Below are 27055 nucleotides of genomic sequence, written 5' to 3' on the forward strand. Positions count from 1 at the left end.
GTGCTCAGGCCGGCGGGACCGGGTCTCCCCCGCCCGGCCACCGAGCGCAGCGCCAGCCCCGGCGCCGGGCACGCCTCGCGCCCCTCCGGTGACCCCGTGCCTCGCAGCCGCTCGGCCCTGCACAGCGGGGAGGCCGGCAGCCGCCCGCGGCGGAGGGTCCCGCGTCCCCCCGGCGCTGCTTCCCTCCCTCCCTTTCTCCCGGTGCCGCGGCTGCGTGGCCCCAGCACAGCACCCAGGGCAGCGGGCAGCGCCGCGGGACGGCGGAGCGCCGGCCGGCCCCACGGCGGCCCCACGCGGTTCGCCGGCGGGTGAACGCCCGGCGCCTCCCGACGTGCTTTGTGCCGCGGGTCAGGCCCAGCCCCACGCCCCGGAGCCCGGCTCCCGCGGGTCCCAGTGAGCGCGGCCGGCGGGAGGGGAAAGGTGGGCTCTGCGGGGGCTGCTCCCGCCGCGCCCTCGCCCGGCACCGGGAGGTGGCAGGAGGGCAGGGCTGGGATTGGGGGGGGGTGTCGGTGCTCCCCCGCCCTCCCCGCTGGCGGACGGGGCCGGCTTTGCATCCACGCCGAGCCGCGACGCTTGCCTGGTGCCCGGCGTGGGCGGAGGCAGCGGGAGCCCCGGGACGCGTCTCCGTCGGTTCTTGGTACCGGGGCGGGCGGGGGGCTGCCGGGGAGCCCCGGGGTGGCGGGGGGCCGCGCCGGGAGCGGGGCGTGGCGGGTCCCACCGCCCGAGGGCGCGGGCGGGGTGGCCGGGAGCCCCGCCGGGGCCGCCGCCTGCCCGGAGCAGCCTTAGTCTGCGCGGGGAGGGCTGCGGAGCCTGAGGACGGTGGAGGGGGAAGAGGGAGGGGAGGAAGAAGGCGCTGGGGCACCGGCGGGAGGTGGGAGCGGGGCGCGGGCGGCACGGCCCCGGCGGAGCCGCTCTCCGGCCTCGGGACGGCGCTGGCGGGGGGGCACAGAGGTCTCTGCGCCGGTGTCGCCCCCCCCCCCTCCCCCCCGGGCAGGTTTGAGCCCCCCCGGGGTCGGGGCTGCCGCAGGGGCGGGAAGAGGCGTCTTCGCCCGCCCCGGGGTTGCGGGTCCTGCCGTACCCTTCCCGAACCGAGCGCCGGGGTCGGTGCCGCGGCGCGGGGGCCGCTCGGAGGCTCCCACCCGCCGTGCGGGCTGGCTCCGTCCCTTTCCCGGCAGAGCCCGGCCCCGGAGCGTCCCTGCCCCGGAACGGCGGGCGGGCTGCTCCGGCGCAGCCCCGGGCCGGGGACGGTGCGAGCCCCCCAGCGCGGGCAGGCCCCGCTCGGCGGAGGCTGCGCCGCCTCCCCCATCCGCCCGCCCGCTCTTCCTTCCTGCCCCGCCGCAGCTCCCAGCCTGCTGGGCCGCCGAGCCGGGTTGGCCCCGCTGTTAGTCCTGGGTTTAGACTCGGGTTTAGCCCCGCGGCCCCTCGCGCTCCCGCCTGCCCCGGGCCCCCGCACGCAGCGGCGCCAGCTCTGGCTCCATCCCCGTCCCAAGAGCGGGCAGGACCCTACATGTCCCGGGGGAGCCATGGGGGTCGGGGTGACCGTGGGTGCCGGCGGCGCGGTGCCGGCTGACGCCTGTCTCCTCGCTGTGGCAGGGTGGCGTGTCGGAGGGAGTGCGGTGCCACAGGGACCCGCTTGGCCCCAGCAGGATGTCCCAGCCACCCTCCTTCACCATCTGTGTCTCTGAGGACACCGAGAGCGATGGGTGAGTATGGGCCTGCCCTCCCACTGCCCGCGTTTGCCTGACCCGTGCCCCCGCATGCTTGGCTCCCGGGATCCTGCAGCCCCAGCGGTGCGAGGCTGGCATCTCCGCTGCGGGAGACAGCAGCCCTTGTGCCTAGCAGGCACCGGGTGCCCGTGCCGCAGGGCGGCACGGCCGGGCTTTGGGCTGGCACCAGGGCTTTTCCACGCCTCCATCCCCTGGGCCTCAGCGCCCAGCCCAGCCCCAGGTGAGCGCATCTGTGTCCCTGCAGCCAGGAGCCAAGCCCGGACAACGAAGGAGCCCTGCATACCTCCTTCCACCAGCTCATCCAGGAGCAGAGCAGCTTGGTAGAGGCGGGTCTGGAGCTGGAGGTGCTGGCGAGGGGCAGAGGTAAAGCGCTGTGGCCGCAGCCGGGGTGCGGTGGGGACAGCGTGTGTGCCCAGGGCCATGTACTGTCTGGGCCAGCTAGGGCTCGTGCCGAGGCTGTGGCCAAAGCACTTGTAGGAGCCCGCTGATGCCTTCGCCAGTGCAGGCAGTGGGGCAGACCTGCCCTTGGGGACACAGAGAGCGTCCCTGGAGAAGGGTGTGCTCTGGGGGGAGCACACACCAGGGCAGGTGCCTGGCCTCTGTGCCAGAGCAGTGCAGTGGGGCCACAGGGACTGGAGCCGTCGGCGCTCTGGCTCTTACCACTCTGCATCCTGCCCTCCCTCTCCCAGATCACCTGGCCTTCCTGGCCCCCCCGGACGCCTGTGCCGCAGCCTCGCCAGAGCTGGAGCAGGATGAGCAGCACCCCGGCTACTCCTCTGCCTCTCTGCGAATCCTCGCCAACATGCCCAGCCGCACCATCGGTAGGTGCCTCCTGCCCTTCCCCAGGCCCAGGAGCCCCTCGGCAGAGCTCTCCCGTCTGCCCTGCTCTCCCACAGCCACCCACCCCCCTGCCCTGCTCTTGCCCGCAGGGCACAGCCGTGGGGCCATCATCTCCCAGTACTACAACCGCACAGCCCGGCTGCGGCGCCGGAGCAGCCGCCCACCCCTGCAGCAGCTCTGCCGTGCTGCACGGCCCAGCCTGCGGCAGTATGACCTGGAGACCGACCCTGCCAGGGCCACACTGGAAGGTTAGGGTCCTCCGAGAGTGGGGGCGGGTGGTGCTGGGCACCGTCCCCATGCCGGGTTCAGGATGAGCACACCATGTCCTGGCTGGCTGCATCTTGCTGAGCCCCTTGTGCCCCCAGACAAGCAGAGCCTGCTGGTGAAGGAGCTGCTGAGCCTCTCGCCCAGCCAGCGCAGCCACATGCTGCTCACCGTGCCTCTCAGCCTGGCAGAGAAACGCACCCTCCGGTAGGTCCTCTCCCACCGGCCCTGGCCAGGCAGGGCTCCCACAGCTGGAGCCATCCCAGGGCCCGTGCCATGCTCTGACATCCCTGTCTGCTGGGCAGGCAGGAGCTGAGCGGGCAGAGGGGCCCCCTGAGGCAACACGCCCAGCACCGGGCCCCCTCCTCTCCCTGCGGATGGTCCAAGGACTACATCATTCTCGTAAGTCTGGGGCATGGGTCTGCACAGCAGCTGTTGGGGGCTCCGGTACAGGCTCCGGCCCCGGTGCTCTCCCCAGACTCCCTCTCCCCAGGGCTGCCGGGACCTCTGGTACAGGCTTCTCTCCCTGCTCCCTGCCGCGCAGCCCTGGCACTACGCCCTGAAGCAGATCGGCGGCCGCTTCGGCTCCAGTGTCCTCTCCTACTTCCTCTTCCTCAAGACGCTCCTCATGTTCAATATCTCCTCATTCCTCATCCTTCTTGTCTTCGTGGTGGCCCTGCAGGCTGCATATCCCCCTGCCTTGGCCAGCCCCCGGCCCTTCACCGGCCTCGAGCTCCTCACAGGAGCGGTAAGCACTGCCAGCACATCAGTGCCAGCGCATCCCTGAGCCAGGAGCTGCTCCAAGCCCAGGGCCCAGCCCTGCATCCCTGCATCCCCTCCACAGCGATGCCCCAGTCCCTGCCCTGCATCCCCTGCCATGATGATGCCCCAGTCCCTGTCCTTGCACAGCCGGGGCCCTGGGACCACCAGTGCTGTGGGTGCAGAAGGGGGTGCCTGGTGCTGCCCTGGCCCAGGGCTCTGTGCCCCCGTGGGCTGGCACAGTTGTGCCAGGCTGGGCAGGGAGCTGCAGGCCCCAGTGAGATCACCATGAGCCCCATCGTGCACTTTTCCACAGGGCTACTTCACTCACTCGCTGCTGTACTACGGCTACTACAGCAACATCACCCTCAACGACCCCTGCGCCTCCAGCCCCAACGGCAGCACATGCCCCCTCGCAGTCCCCCTGCTCCCGTACAACATGCCACTGGCCTACGTGTTCAGCGTTGGGGTCTCCTTCCTCGTCACCTGCGTCCTGCTGGTGTACAGGTGGGGCAGCAGCGCCTCCGGCACTGCCAGCCTTCCCCTCGCCGCCCAGCTCTGATGCCCTGACACCCTCCCCCTTGCTGCAGCATGTCCCACTCCTTCGGGGAGAGCTACCGCGTGGGCAGCTCTGCGGGGGACCTGGCCATCAAAGTCTTCTGTGCCTGGGACTTCAAAGTGATCCAGAGGCGCTCAGTGAAGCTGCAGTGTGAGAACATCCGCACCCAGCTGAAGGTGAGGAGCTGGGCTGGAGTCAGCCCCTGCACGCCCTGTGCCCTGCAGTGGGCAGGCGAAGGTGTTCACAGGAGCCAGTCCAGACCCGGGGCCCAGCACCCCTTTCTTACCTGCTGCACAGGGGAGCCCCGCAGCTGTAAATAACCCCTGACCCCAACCCTGCACCAGCACTTTGTCCATCAGCCCTCTGGGTCCCACCTCAGTACAGCAGGACAAATCCTCGCTCCGGACCCAGAACATGTTCAGCAGCACCGGCACTGCTCTCTTCCAGGAGCTGCTTGCGGAGCAGCGGTCCCGCTCCCGCTCCCTGAGCCTCTGCCAGCGCCTGGGGCACACCGCTGTGCTTCTCCTGGCTTGGGCCGTCTCGCTGAGCACAGTGCTGGGCTGTGTGCTGGCTGTGCACTACTTCTCGGAGCACATGCACACGGTGAGTGCCACCCCTCGCCGTGGGATCTCCTGCCCTGGTGTTGGGGGCCGGGGCTGGGGTACCAGGGAGGGAGGCCAGAGCAGCCCTGGGAGGCAGGGGCAGCCCCGTTGCAGCTCCCCTCCTGGCGTCGGTGCTTGCTGCCCTCCCCGAGAGCGCCGGGCTGCTGGCAGCTGCACGCTAACCCTGGTACACACTCGCCAGGTTCAGCAGGACCACCAAGCCCGGGGCAGCAGCGAGTGGCAGCAGGAAGTCATCCTGCTGGTCCTGCCCCTCATGGTGTCTCTTCTCAATGCGCTGATGCCCCACCTGTACAACTTGCTGGCGATGTGGGAGAAGCAGGACTCCCCCGTGGCAGAGGTCTACGTGGCGATCTGCAGGTAGGCTGGCCGGGGCAGGGGGGAGTGTCCTGCACCCCCACCTGCAGTGTGGGGGGAAGCTTTGGGGCCGGGCACCCCGTCTGTGGGGCTCGGCCCCTCCGTCCCCAGGGCTCAGGGGCTCCCGGCCCCACTCCTGCTCCCCAGGAACCTCATTCTGAAGATGGTGGTCCTCGGCCTGCTCTGCTACCAGTGGCTCAGCCGGAGAGTCGTCTGCTCGACAGAAGAGGTCAGCACTGCTGCCCCGGGGCCAGGCAGGGCTGGGCTCTTTGTGAATCTGTGTGAGGAGCACGTGGCACCCATGTGAACCGGCTGGGCCATTCCATCCGGACTGTCCCTTGCTCGGGGAGTGCAGGGCAAAGCCAAGGCTGCAGTCCCAGCACCAGCAGGCAGCAGGGGCAGGGGTCTGGCAGCACAGGGTCTGCCGGACGGCACCGCAGGCACCATTGGCTCCTTTGCCAGGGAGAGGGGGGTGACAGCCAGACAGGGGCACCCCAAACACGGGGTGGCTGGGGAAAGAGGTGCAGGGGAGGAAAAGGTCCCGCAGCCTCTCACACCCCATGGGGGCCACGGAAAAGCCATGGGAGAGAGAGGCCTCGGTGCATGCTTGATGCCACCTTTGCTTGTCTCCCCAGTGCTGGGAGACATGTGTGGGGCAGGACCTGTATCGATTCGTGGTGATGGACTTCATATTCACCCTGCTGGACACGCTCTTTGGGGAGCTGGTCTGGAGGTAACGTGCCCCAGGAGGGGTCCCTCTGCCAGTGTGGTATCCCCAGCACGGCCCCGGCTCTCCGCTGCCCGCGTGGCGCTGCCTTGGTGCACCCAGGCTCTGCCACCGTCTGAGGGGGAAGATGGGTTGCCGAGCATCCCCCCCACAGCGGCAGTGTGGGAGCAGAGCTCCGCTTCTTCCCAGGCTGATCTTAGAGAAGAGGCTGAAGAGGAAGCAGAGGCCTGAGTTTGACATCGCCCGAAACGTGCTGGAGCTGATCTACGGGCAGACCCTGGCCTGGTGAGGTGCCATCTTGCCTGGCACAGCTCTGCTGGTGAACACCTCATGGTCCCCTGTGAGCCCCGCAGCTGGCAGGGACCAGGCACAGGGAGCTGCATGTGTTTCGCTGAGCGGGGCCATGGGAGACCCCCCCCCGGCCCTGCATGGGTGGGACGAGGGAGACGGGCAGCCTGACAGTCAAAGTGCCCGGTGCCGGCACCTTACAGCCACAACCCACACGCTCACCTGGGAGGTCTGACTTTGGCGATGGGGTGAGAGCGACGGGGGGATCAGCAGCAGAGCATCCCGGCACTGGTCCAGCGTCCCTCGCCCAGCTGGTGCCCTCCAGAGCTCTGGGGAAGGAGCAGGCTCCAGTGCACACACAGCCCCTCTCATTTGTCCAGACCATAATGGCACTCGCTGCTTCAGGGGACCTGCTCCCCTCCAGCCTGTCCACTCAGCTGCTCAGGCTCTTGCTTTGCCACCCCCCACCTTTCGGCAGCCCTCGGCCTTGCGCCCCCCTGCCCGAGGAGGGGATTCACACATGTGCTGCTGCGTTCCCACTTGCAACACACCTGGGAGCCACAAAGGCTACAGCCGTCCCGGGGGTCGGTGAGATCCCAGCCCCAGCACAGGCTGCGCAGCAAGCCTGGGACGGGGCGTTGCGTGCTTTTTGCTTTGCAAAAGCCTGACCGCAGCTGGCGATGGTGCCCTGCCACTGCTCCCAGCTCTGCCCATCACTGGCTCCCGCGGGGCCCAGACTTGGGACGAGCTCATCTTCCCCCCTCTCTCCCAGGCTGGGCGTTCTCTTCGCACCACTCCTGCCGGCCGTGCAGATGCTGAAGCTGCTGCTGCTGTTCTATATCAAAAAGGTGTGAGCTGCCCCCCACCCCACAGCTCCCCCCGCGTTCTCACAACGGGCAGCCCTGCGGTGACGCTACGCCCTGCCACAGTAGCGTGCAGCAGAGGTGCTGCACCGTGCAGTGAGCAGTGCTGTCCTCATGGGAAGGGAGGAGGTGTTGCTAGGGACAGGGTGTCCCCGAGCTCGCTCAGCTCCCAGCGGATGGGAGGGATGGGACAGCGGGATGGGGGCAGCTGTCCTGCTTGATCTCCTGGGGCCGCTTCCCAGGAGATGTCAGCATGCAGGACTCTGCTCCCTGTCTGCAGACCAGCCTGATGCAGAACTGCCAGTCCCCCAGCAAGCCCTGGCAAGCATCTCGCATGAGCACTGTCTTCATCACCCTGCTGTGCTTCCCGTCCTTCCTGGGTGCAGCCATCTTCCTCTCCTACACCATCTGGTCGTGAGTACCCACCGGACCATGGCTTGGGGCGCAGAACCGGCGGCTGCCTGGCGAAGGAGAGGAACTTGGGGAGACCATGCCTCCCTGGCCCTGACAGCACGCAGAGCACATCGTGCCCAGCACAGGGCTGTGCAATGCTGCCCCAGGCAGGGAGATGCTGCCCAGCTGCTGGTCATTGCTGAGAGCGTAGCAGCGGTTGGCCTGTGCCCACTTCTCTCAGCTGCTCCTCGTGCAGGACAAGGGGATGAGGACCCCCTCATCCAGCCACTGGGAATGGCTGGGGCAGGCGAGGCTTGGTCCCTGGAGGGCTGGACATCTGAGGCCGGGCAGTGCCCTGGGCTGGGGGTAGTGGCCAGCTGGGCTTCCCATCACTCTGACCAACCCTATCGCTCTGACCAACCCCCATCGCTCTGTCTGCTCAGGGTGCAGCCGTCAGAAACCTGTGGTCCCTTCCAGGGGCTGGAAACCATCTACAAGTCAGGGAAGACCTGGGTGCAAGTGCTGGAGAAGTCCAACCCGAACATCACTTGGTTCACCTGGGTCCACCAGCACCTGGTGGAGAACACCTTCCTCCTGTTCTTCATGTCCGGGGTCCTGCTGTGAGTAGGGACCCAAGCCCAAGGCTGAACCTGGGCCCACGCTTTGAGGGTCCCGCTGTCACAGCCCTGAGCAGGGGGCTGGGAGCTGGGGTGTCACTCCAGAGCCCTGCGCCCCGGCCCGGTGCCAGGAGCGCAGCATCCCCCAGCTTCCCGCCCCGGCTGCCACCATCCTGTCCTTGTCATTGCAGAGCTGTGATCTACTTCAACATCCAGGTGGTGAGAGGCCAGCGGAGGATTATCCACCTGCTGAAGGAGCAGATTGCCAATGTGCGTGAGCTCCACACACTGCCCCTGGCCAGTCCTGGCAGTCCCGGCTGCTCCATGCCCTGGTCCAGCCCTGGGACTGCCAGATTCGGGCTCTAGCCCTGACAGCGCTGCCACCTCAGATGTGCAAGATCCCATCCCACAGCTGCTCACCGCAATGTCTCTGCTGTTGCAGGAAGGGAAAGATAAAATATTTCTCATTCAGAAGCTTCACTCTGTTTACGAGCAGAGAGAGAGACGTGCCTGAGTCCCAGGTGAGGCCTGCATGAAGGGGAGAGGGGGGCTGCCAGGGTGCTCGGAGCTCAGCCGGGCGCGTGGACATTCCTCTGCTCTGTGCTGGAGCGGGGCCAGCAGGAGCATGACAGCACGGCACTGCCAGGGCCAACCCAGCTGCGGCAGAGCGCTGCTTGCTGGAGAGCGGGAAGGCGCAGGAGACAATGGGGTGAGCCAGCCTTTCCCAGAGACATTTCCCCTCACTCTGCTGCCATGGGCGGCAGCGTGGCCGCCTCAGCTGGCAGCTGGGGGTGCAGGGCTGAGCATGCTGGGGAGAAGCCTGGGCTGCTGGGCTGCCCCAGTACCCAGCCTGTGCCAGGTGCTGGATCCCTGGTGCTGCTGCGGCCCAGGGACGGCACCGGCTGCTAGCAGAGACAGCAAAGGGACAGGGAAGGGGATGGGGACATTTAAAGACCCTCCTCTCCGCTTTCAGCATGGGACAGTGCTGTCTGTCCCCAGCAGCAGATCCTTGGGGTCTCAGGGACTGTATCTCTCCTCTTAGTGTCACACTCTCCAGGAAGGAGCGGGACGACAGGACTCTGCTTGCAGCCAGGGACTGGGATCCAGCCTTCTTTCTGAGCCATCGCGGTGTGGCGCTGGAAGCAGCGGGGCCGTGGGATACTGGGGAAGATCCTCTCCTCCGGGTTGCAGTGGCCAAGGACGCACGGGGGCACATCGTCTGGCAGCTCCGCGGGGATGCTATGGCACAAGGACGTGGGTGGTCCCACTGCCCAGCGCTGCTGCGCACGCAGCAGGCGCAGCAGGACGAGGGCCAGCACTGCTGTCGTGTCCCAGGGCACAGCTCCACACGGGACTGGCTTGCCAGCAGAGCCCTTCTCTGTGGGCGGTTACTGTTAGCAGAGAACAATTCTCCCTCCTGTAAACACCCCAGCCAGCCTGGAGAACAACTTCAGGCTGTTTTCAGAAGCCTTCAGGGACAGTGAAGCTTTCTGGCTGGAGAGAACCTGCAGCCCCCTTTGCACTGCCCAGGAGCAGCAAGGCTGGAGCCAGGAGCTGCCAGGCACCGACCCAGCTCCAGCCCCGTGTCTGGTTCGCCAGGAGAGCAGCTGGCCGACACCTTCCCCATGAACGAGGCCACCCGGCTCCCCTGCCCAGGCCAGGCAGCCCTGTGGGCACGCTGCGCCTGCCGGCAGGACAGGCTCAGGAAAACCACCATGGTGCCGAGTGCTGGGCCGGGCAGAGGAACATGAAGGCTCTGGCTCCCCAGCCGCAGGCTGACCTGGCCCATTAAAGCATAGCCGTGCAGGAGGGCTCCCAGCCTGTGTCTGGACCTGTTGGGCTGGAAGCAGGCAAGTGGGTTTGGTGCATCAGTGTCAGCGTTCGTTCGGGGTGGTGACTCAGCAGCCACGGCAGGGTGTGCTCGGGCTCCGCAGCATTGCCTGCCTGCCCACCAGGCTGCCCTGGGAAGAGCCCTGCTCAGCTTGCACCATGGGAGCAAGGACCACTGCCGCCTCATCGCACGCGGCCCTGGGAGCCACTCGCCATTGCGGTGTGGTGTCGCCAGTCCCAGGAGCCACTCACCATTGCAGCACGGTATCTGCAGCCCCAGCCCTGAGAACTGCTTTCCTCCACAGCACACTGTCAGCCCTGGAAAGCCGGTTGGCCCCGGGTCATGGCACCGACAGACCCAGAGAGGGTTGTGCCGCGGTGTGTGCCAGGCCCGGGCAGCCACAAGTACCCCCGTGACTTGGCACTCGTGCTGCCGGGTGACGCAGCTGCCTGCCCAGCTGGGCGCTGGGCTGGGCTGTCAGCACAGGCACAGGATGGGTTATCGGTGCAGGCACAGGATGGGTTCTTGGCGCAGATCCAGCCATTCTCTAAGCCCAAGTGAGTGCCGGAGAGCAGCCACGGGCTGGCACTTGCTGCAGCTCGTGAGATGTCCCCGACCGAGGCACCCCTGCAGCTCAGCCTGCCCCGGCTCCCACCACCCACCCAGGTCCCCCGCAGTCTTTCTGCATGTCCCCCTGGGTCACCCCACGAGGCCCGCAGGGCCAAAGCTGCCAGGAGCCCCAGGCACACTCGGCCTCCAACCCGGGAGGCATTACCTGCCCCGCTTAGCCCAGCCCAGGTGCCAGTGCACCCCCCCAGCCCCACTGCCCATGAGCACCACAACCACCTCTACTGCACCCAGAGGTGCCAGCGCGGTTTGGCTTCTGAGGCTCCTGCTCGTCCCTTCCCCGAAAGGCCAGGGTTTCCACCCAAGCACAGGGCAGCCACCAGCCTGGACAGTAAGGTGGAAGTTTTACTGTAAAGTCCCACAGGGGTTCTTCCGCCACCAGCCTGTGACGCCATCCTGGGCCCTGCTCCCAGCCCCATGCAGGGCAGTTGCTCGCTGGCCGCCTCCTTCGGTGACAGGATTTGCCTGGGCTGCCGCAGGCACGTGGGCAGGGGCAGGGTCAGCGGGGGTCTCCGAAGGCAGCCCGAAGCCACTGCAGGACATCGGCCAGGCCGGTGCCGTCGCGGGCGCTGGTCTCCAGCATTGTGATGGGCTGTGTGGCGCAGGAGACGATGTCCTGCATGCGGAACAGCGACTTCATCTCCGCCAGTGACATGTAGCAGGGCAGGTCACTGCAGCCGGGGGGGGAACACACACACAGTGCATTAGCCCACCATGACAGCTCTCCTGCCTGGCCCAGCCCCCAGCTTGGGGGTCTCCGCAGGCCCAGCCAGCCCAGGGAGTACGGCGAAGCGCGGCTGCTGCCCCCCCAGGACATGTCAGGCTTCCTCGGGCGTCACCCGATGGAAGGGACACAGGAGCCACCACAGGCCCTCAGCGTGCCCCTGCGCACCCCCACCCTCTGGGCTGATCCCCCTCCTCACATCTTATTGAAGAGGACCAGCACGGGCACGGAGGCGAGCTGCTCCGCAGAGAGGACGGACAGCAGCTGGACACAGGACGAGGAGACCTGGGTGGGGTTGGCGGCGTCGACCACGAACTGGAGGAGAAGGGAAAACGGTGGTGCGGGTGTGCCCAAGGGCGGACCCGTGCCCGGCTGGGCCAGATCAGGGCGCAGAGGAGGGAAATCACACAGCCAGGGCGAAACCGAGGGGCCCGACTCCCCACAGCAGAGCGGGGGTCAGTGCCGACCCCCAGCCACGGGGTGCCCCTCTCCCTGTGCCCGTGTCCCCCCCCCCGGCCACAGCTCGGGACAGGGTCACCGCAGCGCACCCGCAGCCATGGGGTCCCCGCTCGGCCGCCGCTGCCCCGCCGGTGTGGGGTCCCGGTGCCGCCGCCGCCGCTCACCAGGAGAGCGCTGCACTCGCTGTAGTAGCTGGGCCAGATGGGGCCCATGCAGCCGCCCAGCTCCCGGACCGTCACCTTCCGCGGCAGCCGCAGGTCGGTCAGGTTGGTGCCCACCTGCCGGGACAGGCGGCTCGGCTGGGTGCGGCCGTGCCCGTGCACCGGAGCCCCTCGGCCGCACCGCGGCTGCCGGCCGGCTCGCGGCCCCGGCCCGGGCCCTGCCTACCGTGGGCAGCGTGGCCGGGGGCTCGCCCAGCTCCGCGGGCCCCTCCTCGGCGCTCAGCTGTGCCGCGGGTTAAGGACACGACGGCGCCTGGGAAGGGGAAGGGGACGGGGACGCGGCCCGCTGCCCGCCCGGGACCCCCGCCCCGCCCCTCCGCCGGGACCGCCCCGGGCCCTCCCCGGTACCCCCCGGTACCCCCCCCCGCCCCGTCCCCGCCGGATATGGCGGAGCCGCCTGGCCAGCAGGCTCTTGCCGCCGCCCGCCGCCCCCAGCAGCAGGCACGTGGGCCCGGGCCGCCCCGCGCCCGCCATCCCGCCCCGCCCCGCCCCGCCCCGCCGGAAGGAGCCCCGCCCCTGCCGGAAGCGGAAGCGGAAGCGCCTGCGGAGGGGCGGTGGGGCAGGCCAGGCCGACGGCGGGGGGACACCATGGGGCGCGGCGGTGGCACCTTCGAGCGGCTCCTCGGTACCGGCCGCGGCCTCCCCTCGGCGGGGCGGGAGCCGGGCCGGGCAGGGGGACGCGCCTCTCGGCCGGGCCGAGGTCCGCAGCGCTCGGCCTCGGGAGCCGGGGCGGGCCCGGGGCTGCGGGCCGCCGCCAGGCGCAGCGCTGCCCGAGCCGGGGCCGAGGCTCGGTGCCGCCCGCCCGCCCGGGCGGGCGGTGCCGGGCCCGCGGTCCGGAGGAGCTGGTGCGGCGGGTCCGAGGTTACCGAGCGCCCTGGGGCGTCTGAAGGGGAAGAGCTGGCGCGTTCCGGGAAAAAATCAGGATTTTTATCCTCGAGTGCTCGGGTCTGGGGCATCGCCGGCGTCCGGGGGAGCTTTCCTGCAAACGCATCAGCGGTCGCAGAGCCGAGATAAACAGAACTGCTTAAAGCAGTCTAATAGGTTTATTCCTTGCAGATAAGGCTACGAGCCAGCTTCTGCTGGAGACGGACTGGGAATCCATCCTGCAGATCTGCGACATGATCCGTCAGGGAGATACCCAGTAAGTGCTCTTTGGCTTTTGGATGCGCTGCAAGCGCAGCTTTCCTTGTCTTCGCAAGGTGAAGCGTGAGGGTCTCGGACCCGTCAGCCTGCGGTAGCGCGCGTCTTCTTGCCCCCTTTCAGAAAAGCATTGGAAAGGCAGTACGGTACGCCCTGATGTGTTGAGGTACTTCCCTGACCTCAGGGGTTGCAGGTTACCGTCTGGCCTGAAGTCCTCAGAGAAACTCAAGCTTGAATGCGCTCGTTCCTTCTCTTCGCAGTTTGCCTCAGGGGAATCGCGTAGACCATGAGCTAACTGTACCCTTGTGTTAGGGTGGGGGTTAGCAGGTTATCGGCAGCAGGTGGAATCTCCCCTCAGATTCTTGATTACCTGAGGACGTGTACTCTCTTTCCTTACCCAGAGCAAAATATGCCGTCAGTGCTATCAAGAAGAAAGTCAATGACAAGAATCCCCACGTGGCACTCTACGCACTGGAGGTAACGTCAACCCAAACTGCGAGCACTGCAGGGGCCCAGCTCGCAGGCCAGGGTTCTTCACGTCTTTTATAAGCCTGCCTCCTGGGCTGCGCAGTCTGCACGGCGTGCCCTGCCCTGCCCGGCAAGCGGCCGAGTCGCGGCTTGGAGTTTGCCTTCTCCTGGCTCTAGCACAGAGGTTTCATGACTGATCGGCAGGCCATGGTTTTCATTCTTTAATTCCATCTCGGAGTTAGACAGAGCTGGAACTTGAGACACTGTCCCTGGGGGTCTGTCTCTAAATAGCAGAGGTACAAAGGCCACCGTGCAGTTGAAGCGTAGCTAACTCTCCAGCGTGGCAATGTGGATTTCTCTGGCTTGACTGACACTGCCCTAATGCGACTCGTTGCTTAAATAGTGCCCCTGTCTTGGTGTGCTGGCCGCAGTAACCTGTAATGTGTGCCGGGACGCATCGCGGGCCACAGAGAAGGAAGAAAGCGGCAGGCTAATATTGTCCTTTGCCCTTGCAGGTCATGGAGTCGGTGGTTAAAAACTGTGGCCAAACAGTCCACGATGAGGTGGCCAATAAACAGACTATGGAGGAACTGAAGGAAATACTAAAGGTGAATATATCGTGTTTTACTATTGCTTTTGAATGAGCTTGTAAGAAGCAGCAGAAGGAGAAAATGTGCGCATCCTCTCATTCCCTTTGTGTAAGGAACAGAAAGGAAACTGTTTGGAAACGCGTTTCAGAAAAGAGCAAACTGTGTGGCATGATGTGAAGGGATGAGTGTAGGGAGCTAAGGAGTGCCTGCTAGGGAGAGAAGGTGTCGTGAGAGCAAAGGTAATGTTTGGCTGTTCCGTGAAGTGGGGTAGGAGTATGCTGCAAAGGACTAGACCATGTCATGGTAAATGCTCCTGGGTGCAACGCTTTGCTTGGTTTGAGACAGCAAAGGAAAACAGAGATGGTGGTCTGGCAGTTGCACCAAGGACCTGAGCAGTGGTGAGGTGAATTCCCTCCCGTAGTACAGTATGAGACACACAGGAAGGTAAGCAGCAAGGTGAAAACTGGCAGAAGCTTCCTCTTTATCGTGGCCATTTCATTAGCCTGTGGAATTGTTTGAGGAGCTTTGCAGGATCTAGACCTGGCTGTTTTTACTGACAAGCTGTCACTTGCCGGTTTGAAACAACGTGATGCCTGCAAGAGCTCCATGTGTCCTTGGACTGGAGACTTCCACAAGTGAAGTGGAAATGGGAACTTCTGTCTCCAGCTCCCAGACCCAGAACAGCAATGCCCAGACAAGAGCTTGTTAGAGTAGCGCTGTTCCGTCCTTACAGCCTCCGTCTTCTGCCAGAAATAGACGACCGGATGACCCAGATATTTGGTGAATGAGCTGTGCGAGTCCCATCATCTCGCACACCGTAGCAGGGTGTGTCTCTCCTGTCACCTTCCTGTTAGGGCTGACTCAGTCTCCATGCAGGATTTTCTGCTGAGATAGGAACGCTGCCGCAATGTGACGGCCAGGTATAGTAGTGCAGCCAGTCCGAGCGCTGAGGAGATCAGATCAAGAGATTTTGTGGTTCTCTCCAGTCCTTGTCTGCCTCAGTAGTTTCATAACTGCTGCAGACCCATTCTCTTCCTACACTTGGAACTTTACTGCTTGTGAATGCCCAATGCTGGTAAAATGGTCTTAGTTCTGATGAGGTTCAAGGCTGTGACATTTGTGGAATGCAGGATTTTGCCAAATCTTCTAGAAGTTTGGAGCTCCAGGAATTGTCAGTAAGTCACGCTGTGTGGGCTGAGCTCTCAGCTGAAATAGGAGCTTGACAATGCTCCTCCACTTCCCGGGGGATTTCTGGAGCAGCCGGTCAGGCGAATGTGTGATGACTTGGTCAGCTGATGACAGAGCTGCTCTCAGAGGCTGGCTGGGATAGGAACAGGCTTGCCAAGTTTCCTCCGGCTCCTTGAACTGTGATACAACCACCCCTGCCTCCAAAGGGCAGGCTTCCTAGCTCTCCTTACTGTGTCACATCCCGAGGTAGATTTGGGTATTCCTGGGCAGGAGTCTCGGGGCTGGAGGTGCTGACAGCCTGACACCGACACCCTCCAGCTGTGAGCTTGTGGTGCCCTGTCAGCGCTCGGGTGAGGCGGACTGTGCTGTTCTGCCCAGCTGGGTAGCTGTAGGTCCCGCAATTTTCTAAGTGCAGGATGAGCGACTCTTGTGAGATGTTGGGCAGGCCAGTGCTCGTGCCTGCCCTGGGGAGCGACTGTGCAAGTCCCTATGGGCATTTTCTCAAAGCATCGTAACCGTACCCCTTTTCAAGTTGGTCCGTGCTGCTCTGAAGGACATTTTCTTGTTCGTGCTGGAGGGGGGAAGTGGGGAAGCTGAAGGAGTAGGTAGTCCTTGCTGTGAATTGTCCTTATTGCAGCTTTCTGACAGCTCTTACCTTGCACAAGTACTCTAAAGTCTCTCTTCCCATGAATGGTATTTCTGGCTTCTCTTCTGGGGGATTCACACCATCCTTTGGGTTTCAGGGTCTTTTGCTCAGATTTTTTTTTTTTCCCCTCCTCCCTTTCTGTGCAGAGGCAAGTGGAGACAAGTGTCCGCAGTAAGATCCTGTACCTTATCCAGGCCTGGGCTCACGCCTTCCGCAATGAGCCCAAGTACAAGGTGGTGCAGGACACCTATCAGATAATGAAGGTTGAAGGTGAGGACTCTGTGGGCAAAGGTGGGTGGACAATTGGCCAAGCAGCTCTGCTCTGGAGGAGCATGGCAGGAGAAGGAATGGGTGTCAGGACCCTGCCTGGTGTTAGCAAAATCTGGATTTGCAATACTGAGCATTTTCTTGGTGCCCGATACTTGATGAACCTCTTGGAGTGACTGAATCCCGCTACAGAGAGAGGACAGCCCCATTGTCCCAGGATCGGGGGCTGCCTTGCTCTGGGCCTCCAGCCTGGCTAGCAGCTAAGGGTTGGCAGTGAGACCTGAAAAGCAGGAGCTGCGAATGTTCTTCAGGAAAACTGGCAGCAAATCAGCGTGTCCTCTGGGAAGGGATTTACAGTGGGGTGGTTCCTTCCTTCCAGGCTTTCATTAATACCTCCAGGATGGGTCCAGGCTCCTGCTTTCTGACAGTGTCAGTATGGCACTTTCTCTCTTGTCCCGGGGATGGCAGCGTTCCCTGTGAGGGAAAGGACGCGCTGCTGTCTCTGCCTCTTTCTGTGCGCCAGAACCTCCACAGGCAGTGGCAAAGCCTGGAGGTCCTGGTCCCCCGCTGAGCCGGTGTTGCCACACTCTTGCCGTTCAAGGGGTGAGACTCAAAGCTCCCTCTGCCCACGCAGTGGGCTTCTTTTCCCCCCATGCTGAGTTCAAGGTCTTGAGAAATAAGCCTTATCCAAAGGGCCCTGATGTCCCTTACAGGTGTATAAGGGAAACCAATAGGGGATTGTCCTGTGCGTTCGAGAGCGTGGCTGAGAGCCCAGTACTTTGCAGACAGCAGCAAGAGCTGTGTGAGCATTGCCCTCTGGCCTCCTGCAGGAGGAAGATTGCTGTTAGTTGTGTCAGAGTAAGATAATGGTCAGGGCAGGCGTGCTGAGCTGGATCTGACGTGTGGCTGGGACCTACGGCACGAGGCTGTAGGCACCACGGCCTCCCTGTGCGGAGGAGCGCTTTCACAACAGGACTCTGTCGCTTTTCCCGCAGGTCACGTGTTCCCGGAGTTCAAAGAGAGCGATGCCATGTTCGCTGCAGAAAGGGTGAGCTCTGCCAGTGGGGGGGGAGTTGGCACTGCGGGACAGACCTTGCTCTCCTATCCCCTTCCTACTAAACCTTCAGTTCTTGCATTCCTCCATTTCACGCAGGTTAGAGACCTTGCTGGGTGCATACCCCTCCCAGCTGTCACGTGGGCAGTTCTGGGGTGGTGTACAGCAGTTTAGCCTAAAACTACCAGAGGGAGGGGAGACTTGACCAGGACAGGGAGTTAGTCTTATCATACCCTACTCGGTGGCCTTCCAGCAGCATGGCAGCCTGAACATGGCAGCAGGGCATTGCTAAAGCGATTGTTGTGCAGACGCGTTCCTAGAAAATCTCTTGCTGACTGGGAAAGCATCACAGTCTCTAGTAACACGAGAGGAGATAACTTGCGGGGATTAATATTTCCTGTTGAGCTGCAAATGCTTCCAGTCTCCCCCATTCATGAGAGCGCCTTGGTTAGCCATAGGAGCTCCTGAAAGGCTCTGTGGAGACCCTCTCCTTGAGGCCCTCCTCCCCTCCTTACGCAAGTTTCCTTAACCCTTGACAGGCTCCAGACTGGGTCGATGCCGAGGAGTGTCACAGATGTCGAGTGCAGTTTGGCGTTGTGACGCGGAAGGTGGGTGCCGCTCCTGCCCCTCTGGGTTCCCTGGTCCTGCACAGCCCCCCAGGACTTGCAGGACTCCCTCAGCCTGCGTGGAAGCGTCAGGGCTGGACCGCGTTCCCTGGCCACTGGCAAGGAAGTGCCAGGAGTGTCTGAGCGATGTTGTCTAACGGTGAAGGAGTGTCTTGCTACCGCACTGATGTCTCCCATCCTTTGCAGCATCATTGCAGGGCCTGCGGGCAGATTTTCTGTGGCAAATGCTCCTCCAAGTATTCCACCATCCCCAAGTTCGGAATTGAGAAGGAAGTGAGAGTCTGTGAGCCCTGTTACGAGCATCTCAACAAGTCAGTACCCTTTATGGTGTGTTTCTTTGCCTGCAACAGCTGGGACTGCGAGGGGAGAAGCTTGGCGCGGAGCCACCTTTCTGCAGACCAGAGCGAGGGTTTCCCAAGCTGTGCAGGCTGGGCTGGGTTCCCTTCCTTCCTGGGAACGGGGTTTACAGCTGTAGTGTTGCGCAGAGCTGGGGCTCTAGTGCGGAGGAAGGAGCATTCAGTCTGCACTGTCGCCTCTTTCTGACTACAGGAAAGCTGAGGGTAAAGCTGCTGCCACCTCTGAACTGCCCCCCGAGTACCTGACCAGCCCTCTCTCTCAGCAGTCCCAGGTGAGTGGCTGCCCTGTAGGTGATCTAGTGATCCTGACCTGCTTGTTGATCCCTTTACTGAGCACCTCCTCATCTTTCTGCTTGCAGCTGCCTCCAAAGCGTGATGAGACGGCTCTGCAAGAGGAGGAGGAGCTCCAGCTAGCTATTGCCTTGTCTCAGTCAGAGGCCGAGGAGAAGGAGAGAATGGTTTGTGCCCTGCTTGGCATCTGGGAGTGGTTGTTGCCATACAGCCCAGATGTGCTGGGCATCTCCTAGCTGTGCGGTAACAGATCTCTAGGCATGTCCTGGTGTGAGGGAGTCGCAGGGCCTGTGGAACGAGAGGGTGAAAGCGGAGCCAGGCACATGCTGTGTTGCAGTCCCGAATCTTGGAGGCAGGCTGTGCCCAAGCTGCAAGCCCTGGGGAACGCTGGCCTGTGGGAACTGTACGAAGCATGAGGCTGGGTCTGCCAGCCATGCCTGGCCATTCCTAGGAACCTCGCCCACCCAGTGTGCCCAGTCTGTTGCTGACTGGGTGATTTGGAGGAGTCTGGACGGTCCCTGAGTTGACTGGGTTTTTTTTTCTCTTTTGCAGAGGCAGAAAACAACCTACTCCATGTACCCGAAGGCTGAGCCCACACCCGTCACCTCATCAGCCCCCCCGGTCAGCACGCTCTATTCCCCACCTGTGGTACGTTCATGGGAGCCCCTGAATGGGAAGTGGCTGGACGTAGGCCACTTCCCTGGTGCAAGCCTGCCCTGCTTGGGTCAGATTTAATCCCTGTTCTGAAAGAAAAGATTTGCCCCGTGCAATCCCTTGCTCTTTCACAGCACTACTGTGTTTTCAGCAAGAAGGTCTGTACTGAGCCAGCATTTAGGTGCCTCCGCTGCTTCCAGTAGCTGCAGCATGTGCCTGGCTGAAGGAGACGGCTGTCCCCTTTCAGTCTCTTGCTGGTGCTCAGCACTGGTGGTTGTGCGTGGCCAGGTCCGAGCAGGACATCTGTGTGGGAGCTGTGGGTCTCTGGTTTCTCTGAACCGGATTTCCCTGTTTATCTCTTCCCAGAATTCCTCTGCTCCCTTGGCTGAGGACATTGACCCGGAGGTAAGGATCCAGGCTTTACCTAGTCCGTGGCACAGGCTCACTCCCAGCGGGGCTGCGATGCTCATCTTCCTTCTCTTTCTGTCAGCTGGCTCGGTACCTGAACCGCAACTACTGGGAGAAGAAACAAGAGGAAGTTCGCAAGAGCCCCACCCCGTCAGCACCTCTGTCCCTCACAGAGCCAGCTGCTCAGCCTGGGGAAGGCCACCCCGCCCCGCTCGGTGTTGTTGAGGTAAGAGGGGGCCTGGACCCGTGTCTGGCAGCTTCTGAGGGGTGAGGAGTGCCCAACTCCTTTGTTCAGCCCCGTCACGCAGCTCTGCAGGCTTGCTGCTGGCTCTCGGCACGGGAGAGTTGAGTCTGACTGGCTGCCCTGTCCTTCCAGCAGCAGTACCAGAACGGCGAGTCTGAGGAGAACCATGAGCAGTTCCTGAAGGCGCTGCAGAATGCGGTCACCACGTTTGTCAACCGCATGAAGAGCAACCACATGCGGGGCCGCAGCATCACCAATGACTCTGCCGTATTGTCCCTCTTCCAGTCCATCAACAACATGCACCCCCAGCTGCTGGAGCTGCTCAACCAGCTGGATGAGCGCAGGCGTACGTGGGAGCTGCCCAGCCGGGGGTGTGGGAGGGCATCCTGGGGAGGAGCGGGTGGCTGCCGGGGCTTCCCCCAGCGCCGGGGTTCGGCATTCCCATGACACAGCCTCTCTGGAGAGAAGCCGGTGCAGTGTGCAGGGGTGGTCCGAGCGCTCTGTGCCAAGAGGGTCCCTGAGGCTGTCTCTTCCCTCCCCAGTGTACTACGAAGGCCTGCAGGACAAACTGGCCCAGATTCGGGATGCACGTGGGGCTCTGAACGCGCTGCGGGAGGAGCATCGGGAGAAGCTGCGCCGTGCAGCGGAGGAGGCAGAGCGCCAGCGCCAGATCCAGCTGGCCCAGAAGCTGGAGATCATGAGGCAGAAGAAGCAGGTGAGGCAGGGAAGCGTTTCCAGGGTATCGGGAGCCGCGTCAGCCAGCAGGCCTGCCTGCACCTTGGGCCAGCCCAGGGCTGGCAGGGACGGCAGCCCTGGCAGGAGGGGATGCTGCGGTGTCCTGGCTTCTAGCCGTCACGGCCCTGTTCCCACAGGAGTACCTGGAGATGCAGCGCCAGTTGGCCATCCAGCGACTGCAGGAGCAGGAGAAGGAGAGGCAGATGCGCCTGGAACAGCAGAAGCAGACCATCCAGATGAGAGCCCAGATGCCAGCCTTCTCTCTGCCTTATGCCCAAGTATGGCTGCCGGGCCAGAGACCCTCCTGCCAGGTCCCAGGGGGCATGGCCTAAAGCTTGCTTTTCTTCCCTGAACAGCTCCAGGCCATGCCCGCAGCCAGTGGGGTGATCTACCAGCCCTCGGGGCCCACCAGCTTCCCTGGCACCTTCAGCCCGGCCGGCTCCGTGGAGGGCTCTCCCATGCACAGCGTATACATGAACCAGGCAGCGCAAGGGGGCACGGGGCCGTACACCGCAATGCCCGTCACAGGGACAGGTATGTCGGCGAGCTGATCCCACGTGGGTGGAGGCTGAGCGCAAGGTGGTTGCTTCAATCTCTGCCCTCTCTGCCCCAGATCCCAGCATGGTGAACGCCTACATGTACCAGCCGGGGGCGGGCAGCGGGCAGGCGGCTCAGCAGGGGCAGGCAGTGCCCACCACCACCCCGGCGTACTCGTCCTACCAGCCAACTCCAACGCAGGGCTACCAGGCAAGTGAGGGCAGCCTCCCCGTAGCAGAGCAGCTTGCGGCCAGCTGGGGTGTTCTGCGGGGCTGGCGCAATTCACCCCGTTTCAGTGACGGGATCTCTGAGCGGGAAGGAGAAGTGGCTGGTTGGTCCCAGATCTCTGGATCTGCTGCTCCTTTCGCTGTGGGAGTGGGTTGGGGTCAGAGCCAGTTCTGGGCTCCCCGTGGTGCAGAGGGAAGAAGGCACCCTGGTTCCAGTGGAGTGGGGAGAGCGGTGCTGGTCCTGGGGCGTTGGTTTGAGATGAGCCATCGCTGCCTGCACCACCTCTCACCAGCCTCTCCTCCCCAGAGCGCAGCCTCGCAGTCGCAGAGCATCCCGGCCATCTCTCAGGCCCCCCAGTCGGGCGCCATGGGCTACATGGGCAGCCAGTCGGTCTCCATGGGGTACCAGCCCTATGGCATGCAGGTGAGCACTCCCTGCCACACGGGCCCCTTCTTGGGCACCTGGGGGGACAAGGTTGGGTGGTCTCCAGCCCGTGGAGCCTTCCTGGGCCTGTGCTGCCAGTGGCAGGGAAGGGGAGAGGCCTGGCGGAGGCTGTGGGCCTTCACCTCTGCCCTGCGGGCGCTGCGTGTCCCCCAGCCCCTCTGACAGCCGCCCCCTCGCTCCCGCAGGGCCTCATGTCTGCCCTGCCTGGTCAGGAAGCCGCGCTGAGCAGCCTGCCAGCCCAGCAGTCCTACCTGCCCGGGCAGCAGCCCCTCTACCAACAGGTGAGTGCTGCTGGCCCCGGGGGGGCGGGGGGGGGGCCGCAGAGGGGTGCATGTTTGCTAACGAAGCCACCTCATCTGTTGCAGATGGCACCTGCTGGGGGGCCCCCCCAGCAGCAACAGCCCCAGCCGGCGCCCGCCCCCGTGCAGCAGCCCCAGGGCAGCGGAGAGGCCCAGCTCATCTCCTTTGACTGATCTCCGCCGCAGGGAGCTGGGGGGGGGGGGGGGGGATCCCGTGTAACACTACTCTTCATCCGGAATCACTTCTCTACTTCAACTACTCGTCCTGCCCTCTCAGCCCCCTCCGCATCTGTCCCTGGCCTGGGGGACGTGGGACCACAGGCTCCCAGCATCGGCTCCGGGGACCCAGCAGCAGGAGAGCAGCCTCCCACCCCGCTCCCTGGGGCCGCTTTCCTGCCTCGCCCCGCCCTGGCTCACCCGCGCCCCTCTGCCCTGGAAGCCTGCGGCCCCTGGGGCCGGGCAGGCGCCGGCCGGGAGCCCGGCCTGCGGGTCCCTTTGGGTTGTGGCCGAAGGCCCCGAGGGAGCAGCGCTCCCAGCCGGCCCCCGTCCCGCTCCCGTCGCCTCGGGCACCGCGCTGTCCGGTGCCAGCTTCACCCTGTCCCGCCCCCGCCGAGCCCCCTTCCCCGCCAGCGCTCTCTCCCCTCACCGGGCCGGGCCTGTCCCCGTCCCCGCGGCACAGCCGCTCTCTCCTCGCGGGGGAGACCGAGCGCGAATGGTGACAATAAAGTGTTCGGAACGAGCTGCGGCCTGGTGTGCTGGGGGCAGCGGCCCGGGGCCCGCTCGGGCGTCGCCCCCGCCCCGCCGGCGGCCGGGGCCTACCGGGGCGAGCGAGTCCCGGCGGACCCGGCGACTAGAGCGCCCGCTCCGCCCTGCCCCGCCATCGAGACGAGGCGCCGGGGCCTAGAGCGGCCGGCGCGGCGCGGGGGCCGCCGGGACCATCGAGCGCGGGGCAGAGCGCCGCCGTGTCCTCTGCGGCCGCCATGCTGCCCGCCGCCCGCGCGCTGCCGCCGCGCCTGCCCCGCCGCCCGCCGCCCGCCTGGCGCTGGGGCGCGGCCGGGCCGCCCGCCGCCGGCCTGCGGGCGCTGGGCACGGGCCGGGCGCGGCGCTCGGAGGCGCTGGCCGGGGCGCCGCTGGACACGGCCGCCAAGGAGTACTCGCCCAAGGTGCGGCAGCTGGTGCGGGACATCGCGGGGCTGACGCTGCTGGAGGTGGCCGACCTCAACGCGCTCCTCAAGGTGGGTGGCGAGGGGCGGGCGGCCCGGCCCGGCCCGGCCCGGCTCGGCTCGGCTCGGCTCGGCTCATCTCGGCCCGGCCCGGATCGGCTTAGCCCGGCCCGGCCCGCGTACACCGCCTCACCGGCCGCCGGTGCCGCCGCTCTTCCCGCAGGAGACGCTGAAGATCCCGGACGTGGGGGTGATGCCGGCGGCGGCGGCTGCCTCCCTCCTGCCTTCCCAGGCGGCTCCGCAGGTACCGGGATCTCCGGGGGGGGGGAGGGGTGTCGGGAGTTGGGCCCCGGGAGTTCCGTGTCGGCCTCGCGGGTCCCCACGCGTGGGGGGGTGGGGAGGAGGGCCGTTGGCCCTGGCCGGGTGTCTTCACCGAGCTCTGGCCGCTTCCAGGAGGAGGAGGAGGAGGTCCCGCTCAAGAAAGAGAAAACGCATTTCACCGTCCGGCTGACGGAGCTGAAGCCTGCTGACAAGGTGAAGCTGATCAAGGAGGTGAAGAACTTCGTGCCGGGAGTGAACCTCGTGCAGGTGAGGAGGGGGCTGCCTGAGGCTCCGGCCGCCCCAACGCGTCGCCCCCAAGCCCGGACGGGTTCTGAAGCGCGTTGCGAGCGGCGGCCTCAGTTCTCTGTTCAAAAGGGAGCGTGTTTAGGAGAACGCTCTGCCTGTGTGCACGCCTCAGTGCAAAGATGTGGACGAGGTGTAGAGCAGGAGTCGGTTGCATCTGTTTGTCTGGCGTTTTTTAGAGAAGGCTGTTCCCTCCCAGCTCTGCTGTGTGGCGAACAGCTGAGCCCCTAGCAGAAGCGGTGGGATGAAGAAGGAGGCTCAGAGCGAAGACCTCAAAGTCCTCCGTGCCAGCCTCGGCTTCTCCAAATCTAAGAGCTGCTGTGAGCTTTCCTGCAGAACTTGGGGGTAGCCAGGATTCCTCGCTACAGCTGGATTTGGCTTGCCTTCCCCTAAAGTTTTTTGCTTTTTCAAGTCCAATATATCTCTGAATTTAGATGAGTTTCTCTAATTCACACGTCTTGCAATCCATGCTTCCAGTCCTTTTCAGAGCTCTTTTTGTAGGTGATGCCTCCTCCTTTTTCCTCGGAGGAGACGGACCTTTCACAGTCCTATGCAGCGTCGGAGCTCACGCCTTTGAGCAGTGATGTAGGCTCAGAACAAAGAATGGGTGATACAGCTGCTACTGCGGAAGCATTTAACGTGCTTCAGTTCTCCACTGGATGATGCTCTCATATCTTGGGGATAATAGTAGCACCTTCTATTTATCCAGTTCCAAGGAAGAAATGTTGAGCGTTGTAAAATCTGCTCTTATTTGTAGCCTGGGATATCAGAAGGATTTGCAGAAAATCTTCTGACCCGTTTATATTGATACATTGCAAAGCAAACAATTCAATGACAGAGAAACTCTGGTGGCAGAGACGTGAGTTTCGTTGGCCCACTGGGATAATTAGCTGACTATCAGCTTGGTTGGTCTGGCAGTTGTTTATCCATTATCAGTCCCAAGCAAACATTAAAATACCAAAACCCTGTAACGGACACAGTCAGCGGATAATGAAAAACTGTCTGGAGAACTAATGCTAAATCAGCTTGGCTTAGCATGTGGAACCTGTCAAAGAAGCTGGTTACAGTTCCGATGCAGGTACAAGGTTGGTAGATGCAGATTATTGCAGGTAAACTTTGTCGAGTGTGACTTGCCCGACCTGGTATTTTGGTTAACACAGACACACACACACAAAACAAACTGCTACTGATGGTTGGTTCTGTCTACAGAGGTTGTATTCAAAGTGTGGCTGGTACATTTGTATTGTAAATTTTATTGCCATCCAGTTGAGGTGTTTTTAATGAGATTTGTAGGGAATCTATTTTTTGTAGGGAATCCTTTAAGGCTGTTAATGATTTGGAAGAAAGCATTGCTAGTAAAATCTTTGGTCGTCCTGTGCTGATGTGACTCGAACAGGTCAGCCCTACAGAAACGACTGCTTGATGAGACGGGCACGTCGTCAGCGCAGGCCGGACTCGAGTCCGTTTGCACCTCTGAAAGCTTGTTCAGAGCCGGCCCAACACTTACCTTGCGTCTTCACCAGCCCTGGGCGGGCGTCCTCGTATGCTCTGGCTGGGATTGGAGACGCGTTGCCTCTCTGCCCCGTGGCTGTTACTGTGCAAGTCCAGCTTGGCTCGGGCCCTGCTCTTCCTCCTGCTGGGAGCTCTGAACAGCTGCTTCCTTTGACCGAGGCTGCTTTAGAACAGAAGTTAAGCATTAGTGAGCAAGGATCTTAAATGAATAACCTTGATTGTGTTGCCTGTCCTCATCACAGCAAGCCAGAACAGGCTCCTTTCCGGATACTGTCCTGGGCTCTGGGGAGTAAAGGCATGCCTGCCCTGCCGAGCTCTGCCTGCACAGCTACGCCTTCTCGTCCCTAGCAAAAAAAGCGTTTTCTGCCACCACGGATACATCGTCACTGCGCCCAACGTGAACTAAAACAACAAAACCTTTCTGTCGGCAATGGTCAATCTGTTGGATGCTGAATACCTGTAGTGCCACACAGCAGAGAGCTGGCAGCTGCTCTTCACCGTAGGAACTTCCCTGGGCTTTGTTTTTAAGGAGCCAAATAGGTTTGTTGCTGCTGCTTGGTGTAAGAGCAAGAGCATCTGACTGCGGCAGGGGCTTATCCTCCCGGGCTCCCTTCCCTTTCTGTGCAGCAGTACTGCAGGAAGTCCCTTTAAATCAATTCAACAGCTTTTCAGTTTGCCTTAAATATCGCAGTACTGCATAGTACCAACAGTTTTGTATAAAAAGTCCTGAAACTATCAAGATTGTGTTGTCAAGCATAGTCTGTACTGGAACTCTTTTTTACCCGGTACAGCGGATTCCTGCACAGCCGCGTACAAACCCTGAGACGGCCTCTCCTCCCCGCTGGCGGAAATATGTGAACCAAAACATTCGCGCTGAAGAAAGTCGACCCAACGCGGGCCGGTAGCTGCCTTGGCAGGTTACTGCGTGCGTCCCAGGCACTTTCTCAGGCTGGGGCTGCACCTCTGGGAGCACCGTGCGTGCGGTGGGAAGAGTTATAGTGGATGTGCCGTCACTTGCAGTCAGGTTTAGATGTCTTCCGGCAGGATGTGCTGTAGTTCAAGTAAAAGTCTTGGGTTTTAGACCAGTCGGTGAGTTTCCCTGGTCTGCTTATGCAGAGGTCAGGCTCATGGCTCTAAATCTGTTAATCTGGTTAGTGAAAGCCAGTTTACAAGTCTCGTACTTTGTCCCTCCCGCAGGCGAAGAAGCTGGTGGAGTCCCTTCCGCAGGAGATCAAGGCTAACGCCTCCAAGGAGGAAGCAGAGAAGATCAAAGCGGCGCTGGAGGCAGCAGGAGGGACTGTGGTTCTGGAGTAGGCGGCCCCGTCTCACCACGGAGGGACTGGCGCAACGGCAGCCTTCCCTGCTGCCACCTGACCGGGCGCTGGCCGCTGCCCGAGCCGGGGTCTGAACGTTTCCGAGTGCAGGACGTCCCCTAGTTGTGCGGCGGGAATGCTCTCTCGAAGCGATCCGGCGTGAGAACGCTGTACGGTTTGACGGGGCTGCTGTCTAGTTCCGGCATCGCAGTGAACTCTACCTTCATAAATGTCCCAAAAAACCTGTAAAACGGTTAATCTCTCAAAAACCAGCCCCGCCTGATTGTCCCCTGGGCTCCATGGCGCGGACCCCGGTACCGGCGCTGCCTGTGCCCGCGGCACCACGCGGCAGCCCCCTCCTCAGGCTGCTTTTTGGTGCCGCCGCCGGGATG

The 27055-nt window shown here is 63.2% G+C and overlaps 4 protein-coding genes across 7 annotated transcripts; 3 read left to right on the forward strand and 1 right to left on the reverse strand.

Annotated features, from left to right (window-relative positions):
- The first annotated feature begins 620 nt into the window (after window positions 1-620).
- Window positions 621-9110, forward strand: TMC6 (transmembrane channel like 6). 2 transcript variants are annotated; one of them, XM_076353621.1, is made up of 21 exons: window positions 621-637; window positions 1594-1703; window positions 1972-2090; window positions 2417-2548; window positions 2657-2815; window positions 2933-3038; window positions 3137-3233; window positions 3325-3579; window positions 3907-4097; window positions 4181-4325; window positions 4597-4752; window positions 4954-5129; window positions 5274-5355; window positions 5762-5859; window positions 6043-6138; window positions 6914-6989; window positions 7285-7418; window positions 7841-8017; window positions 8206-8284; window positions 8457-8535; window positions 9057-9110. In XM_076353621.1, exons 2-20 carry the CDS (start codon window positions 1648-1650, stop codon window positions 8526-8528), a joined length of 2406 nt encoding a protein of 801 aa, XP_076209736.1. In that variant the 5' UTR covers window positions 621-637; window positions 1594-1647; the 3' UTR covers window positions 8529-8535; window positions 9057-9110. The 2 variants fall into 2 exon arrangements, with proteins under 2 accessions (XP_076209736.1, XP_076209735.1); XM_076353620.1 differs by lacking the exons at window positions 8457-8535; window positions 9057-9110 and having other exon boundaries at window positions 8206-8395.
- Window positions 9111-10799: 1689 nt separating this feature from the next.
- ARL16 (ARF like GTPase 16) lies at window positions 10800-12350 on the reverse strand. The gene is given in 5 exon segments (XM_076353607.1): window positions 10800-11143; window positions 11396-11511; window positions 11820-11933; window positions 12043-12129; window positions 12225-12350. Coding segments are annotated over 5 exon segments (615 nt in total). The 3' UTR covers window positions 10800-10971.
- Window positions 12351-12423: 73 nt separating this feature from the next.
- HGS (hepatocyte growth factor-regulated tyrosine kinase substrate) lies at window positions 12424-22790 on the forward strand. Of its 3 annotated transcripts, none has more exons than XM_076353894.1 (21): window positions 12424-12501; window positions 12933-13017; window positions 13418-13493; window positions 14000-14092; window positions 16055-16178; window positions 17171-17223; window positions 17769-17837; window positions 18042-18166; window positions 18405-18483; window positions 18571-18669; window positions 19055-19150; window positions 19523-19561; window positions 19647-19790; window positions 19941-20154; window positions 20351-20523; window positions 20681-20821; window positions 20900-21077; window positions 21157-21290; window positions 21615-21731; window positions 21938-22033; window positions 22118-22790. In XM_076353894.1, exons 1-21 carry the CDS (start codon window positions 12465-12467, stop codon window positions 22223-22225), a joined length of 2280 nt encoding a protein of 759 aa, XP_076210009.1. In that variant the 5' UTR covers window positions 12424-12464; the 3' UTR covers window positions 22226-22790. The 3 variants fall into 3 exon arrangements, with proteins under 3 accessions (XP_076210009.1, XP_076210010.1, XP_076210008.1); XM_076353895.1 differs by having other exon boundaries at window positions 19944-20154; XM_076353893.1 differs by having other exon boundaries at window positions 18405-18669; window positions 19944-20154.
- Window positions 22791-23031: 241 nt separating this feature from the next.
- MRPL12 (mitochondrial ribosomal protein L12) lies at window positions 23032-26914 on the forward strand. Its single transcript, XM_076353937.1, has 4 exons — window positions 23032-23286; window positions 23438-23518; window positions 23668-23802; window positions 26548-26914. Exons 1-4 carry the CDS (start codon window positions 23032-23034, stop codon window positions 26662-26664), a joined length of 588 nt encoding a protein of 195 aa, XP_076210052.1. The 3' UTR covers window positions 26665-26914.
- The last annotated feature ends 141 nt before the right edge of the window (window positions 26915-27055 follow it).

Source organism: Aptenodytes patagonicus, chromosome 16 (assembly GCF_965638725.1).
Source record: "Aptenodytes patagonicus chromosome 16, bAptPat1.pri.cur, whole genome shotgun sequence".
NCBI lineage: Eukaryota > Metazoa > Chordata > Aves > Sphenisciformes > Spheniscidae > Aptenodytes > Aptenodytes patagonicus.

What these genes read in the sequence shown, in the direction of transcription:
- MRPL12 (XM_076353937.1), top strand. Translation starts at nt 23,032, where the DNA reads ATGCTGCCCGCCGCCCGCGCGCTGCCGCCGCGCCTGCCCCGCCGCCCG. An exon ending in CTTCCCAGGCGGCTCCGCAG is followed by an intron (nt 23,519 to 23,667) that starts GTACCGGGATCT and finishes GGCCGCTTCCAG; the next exon opens with GAGGAGGAGGAGGAGGTCCC. An exon ending in CGGGAGTGAACCTCGTGCAG is followed by an intron (nt 23,803 to 26,547) that starts GTGAGGAGGGGG and finishes TCCCTCCCGCAG; the next exon opens with GCGAAGAAGCTGGTGGAGTC.
- TMC6 (XM_076353620.1), top strand. Translation starts at nt 1,648, where the DNA reads ATGTCCCAGCCACCCTCCTTCACCATCTGTGTCTCTGAGGACACCGAG. An exon ending in TACGGGCAGACCCTGGCCTG is followed by an intron (nt 6,139 to 6,913) that starts GTGAGGTGCCAT and finishes CCTCTCTCCCAG; the next exon opens with GCTGGGCGTTCTCTTCGCAC. An exon ending in TGCTGTTCTATATCAAAAAG is followed by an intron (nt 6,990 to 7,284) that starts GTGTGAGCTGCC and finishes CCCTGTCTGCAG; the next exon opens with ACCAGCCTGATGCAGAACTG.
- HGS (XM_076353893.1), top strand. Translation starts at nt 12,465, where the DNA reads ATGGGGCGCGGCGGTGGCACCTTCGAGCGGCTCCTCG. An exon ending in CACCTTCGAGCGGCTCCTCG is followed by an intron (nt 12,502 to 12,932) that starts GTACCGGCCGCG and finishes TATTCCTTGCAG; the next exon opens with ATAAGGCTACGAGCCAGCTT. An exon ending in AGCAGCCCCTCTACCAACAG is followed by an intron (nt 22,034 to 22,117) that starts GTGAGTGCTGCT and finishes CATCTGTTGCAG; the next exon opens with ATGGCACCTGCTGGGGGGCC.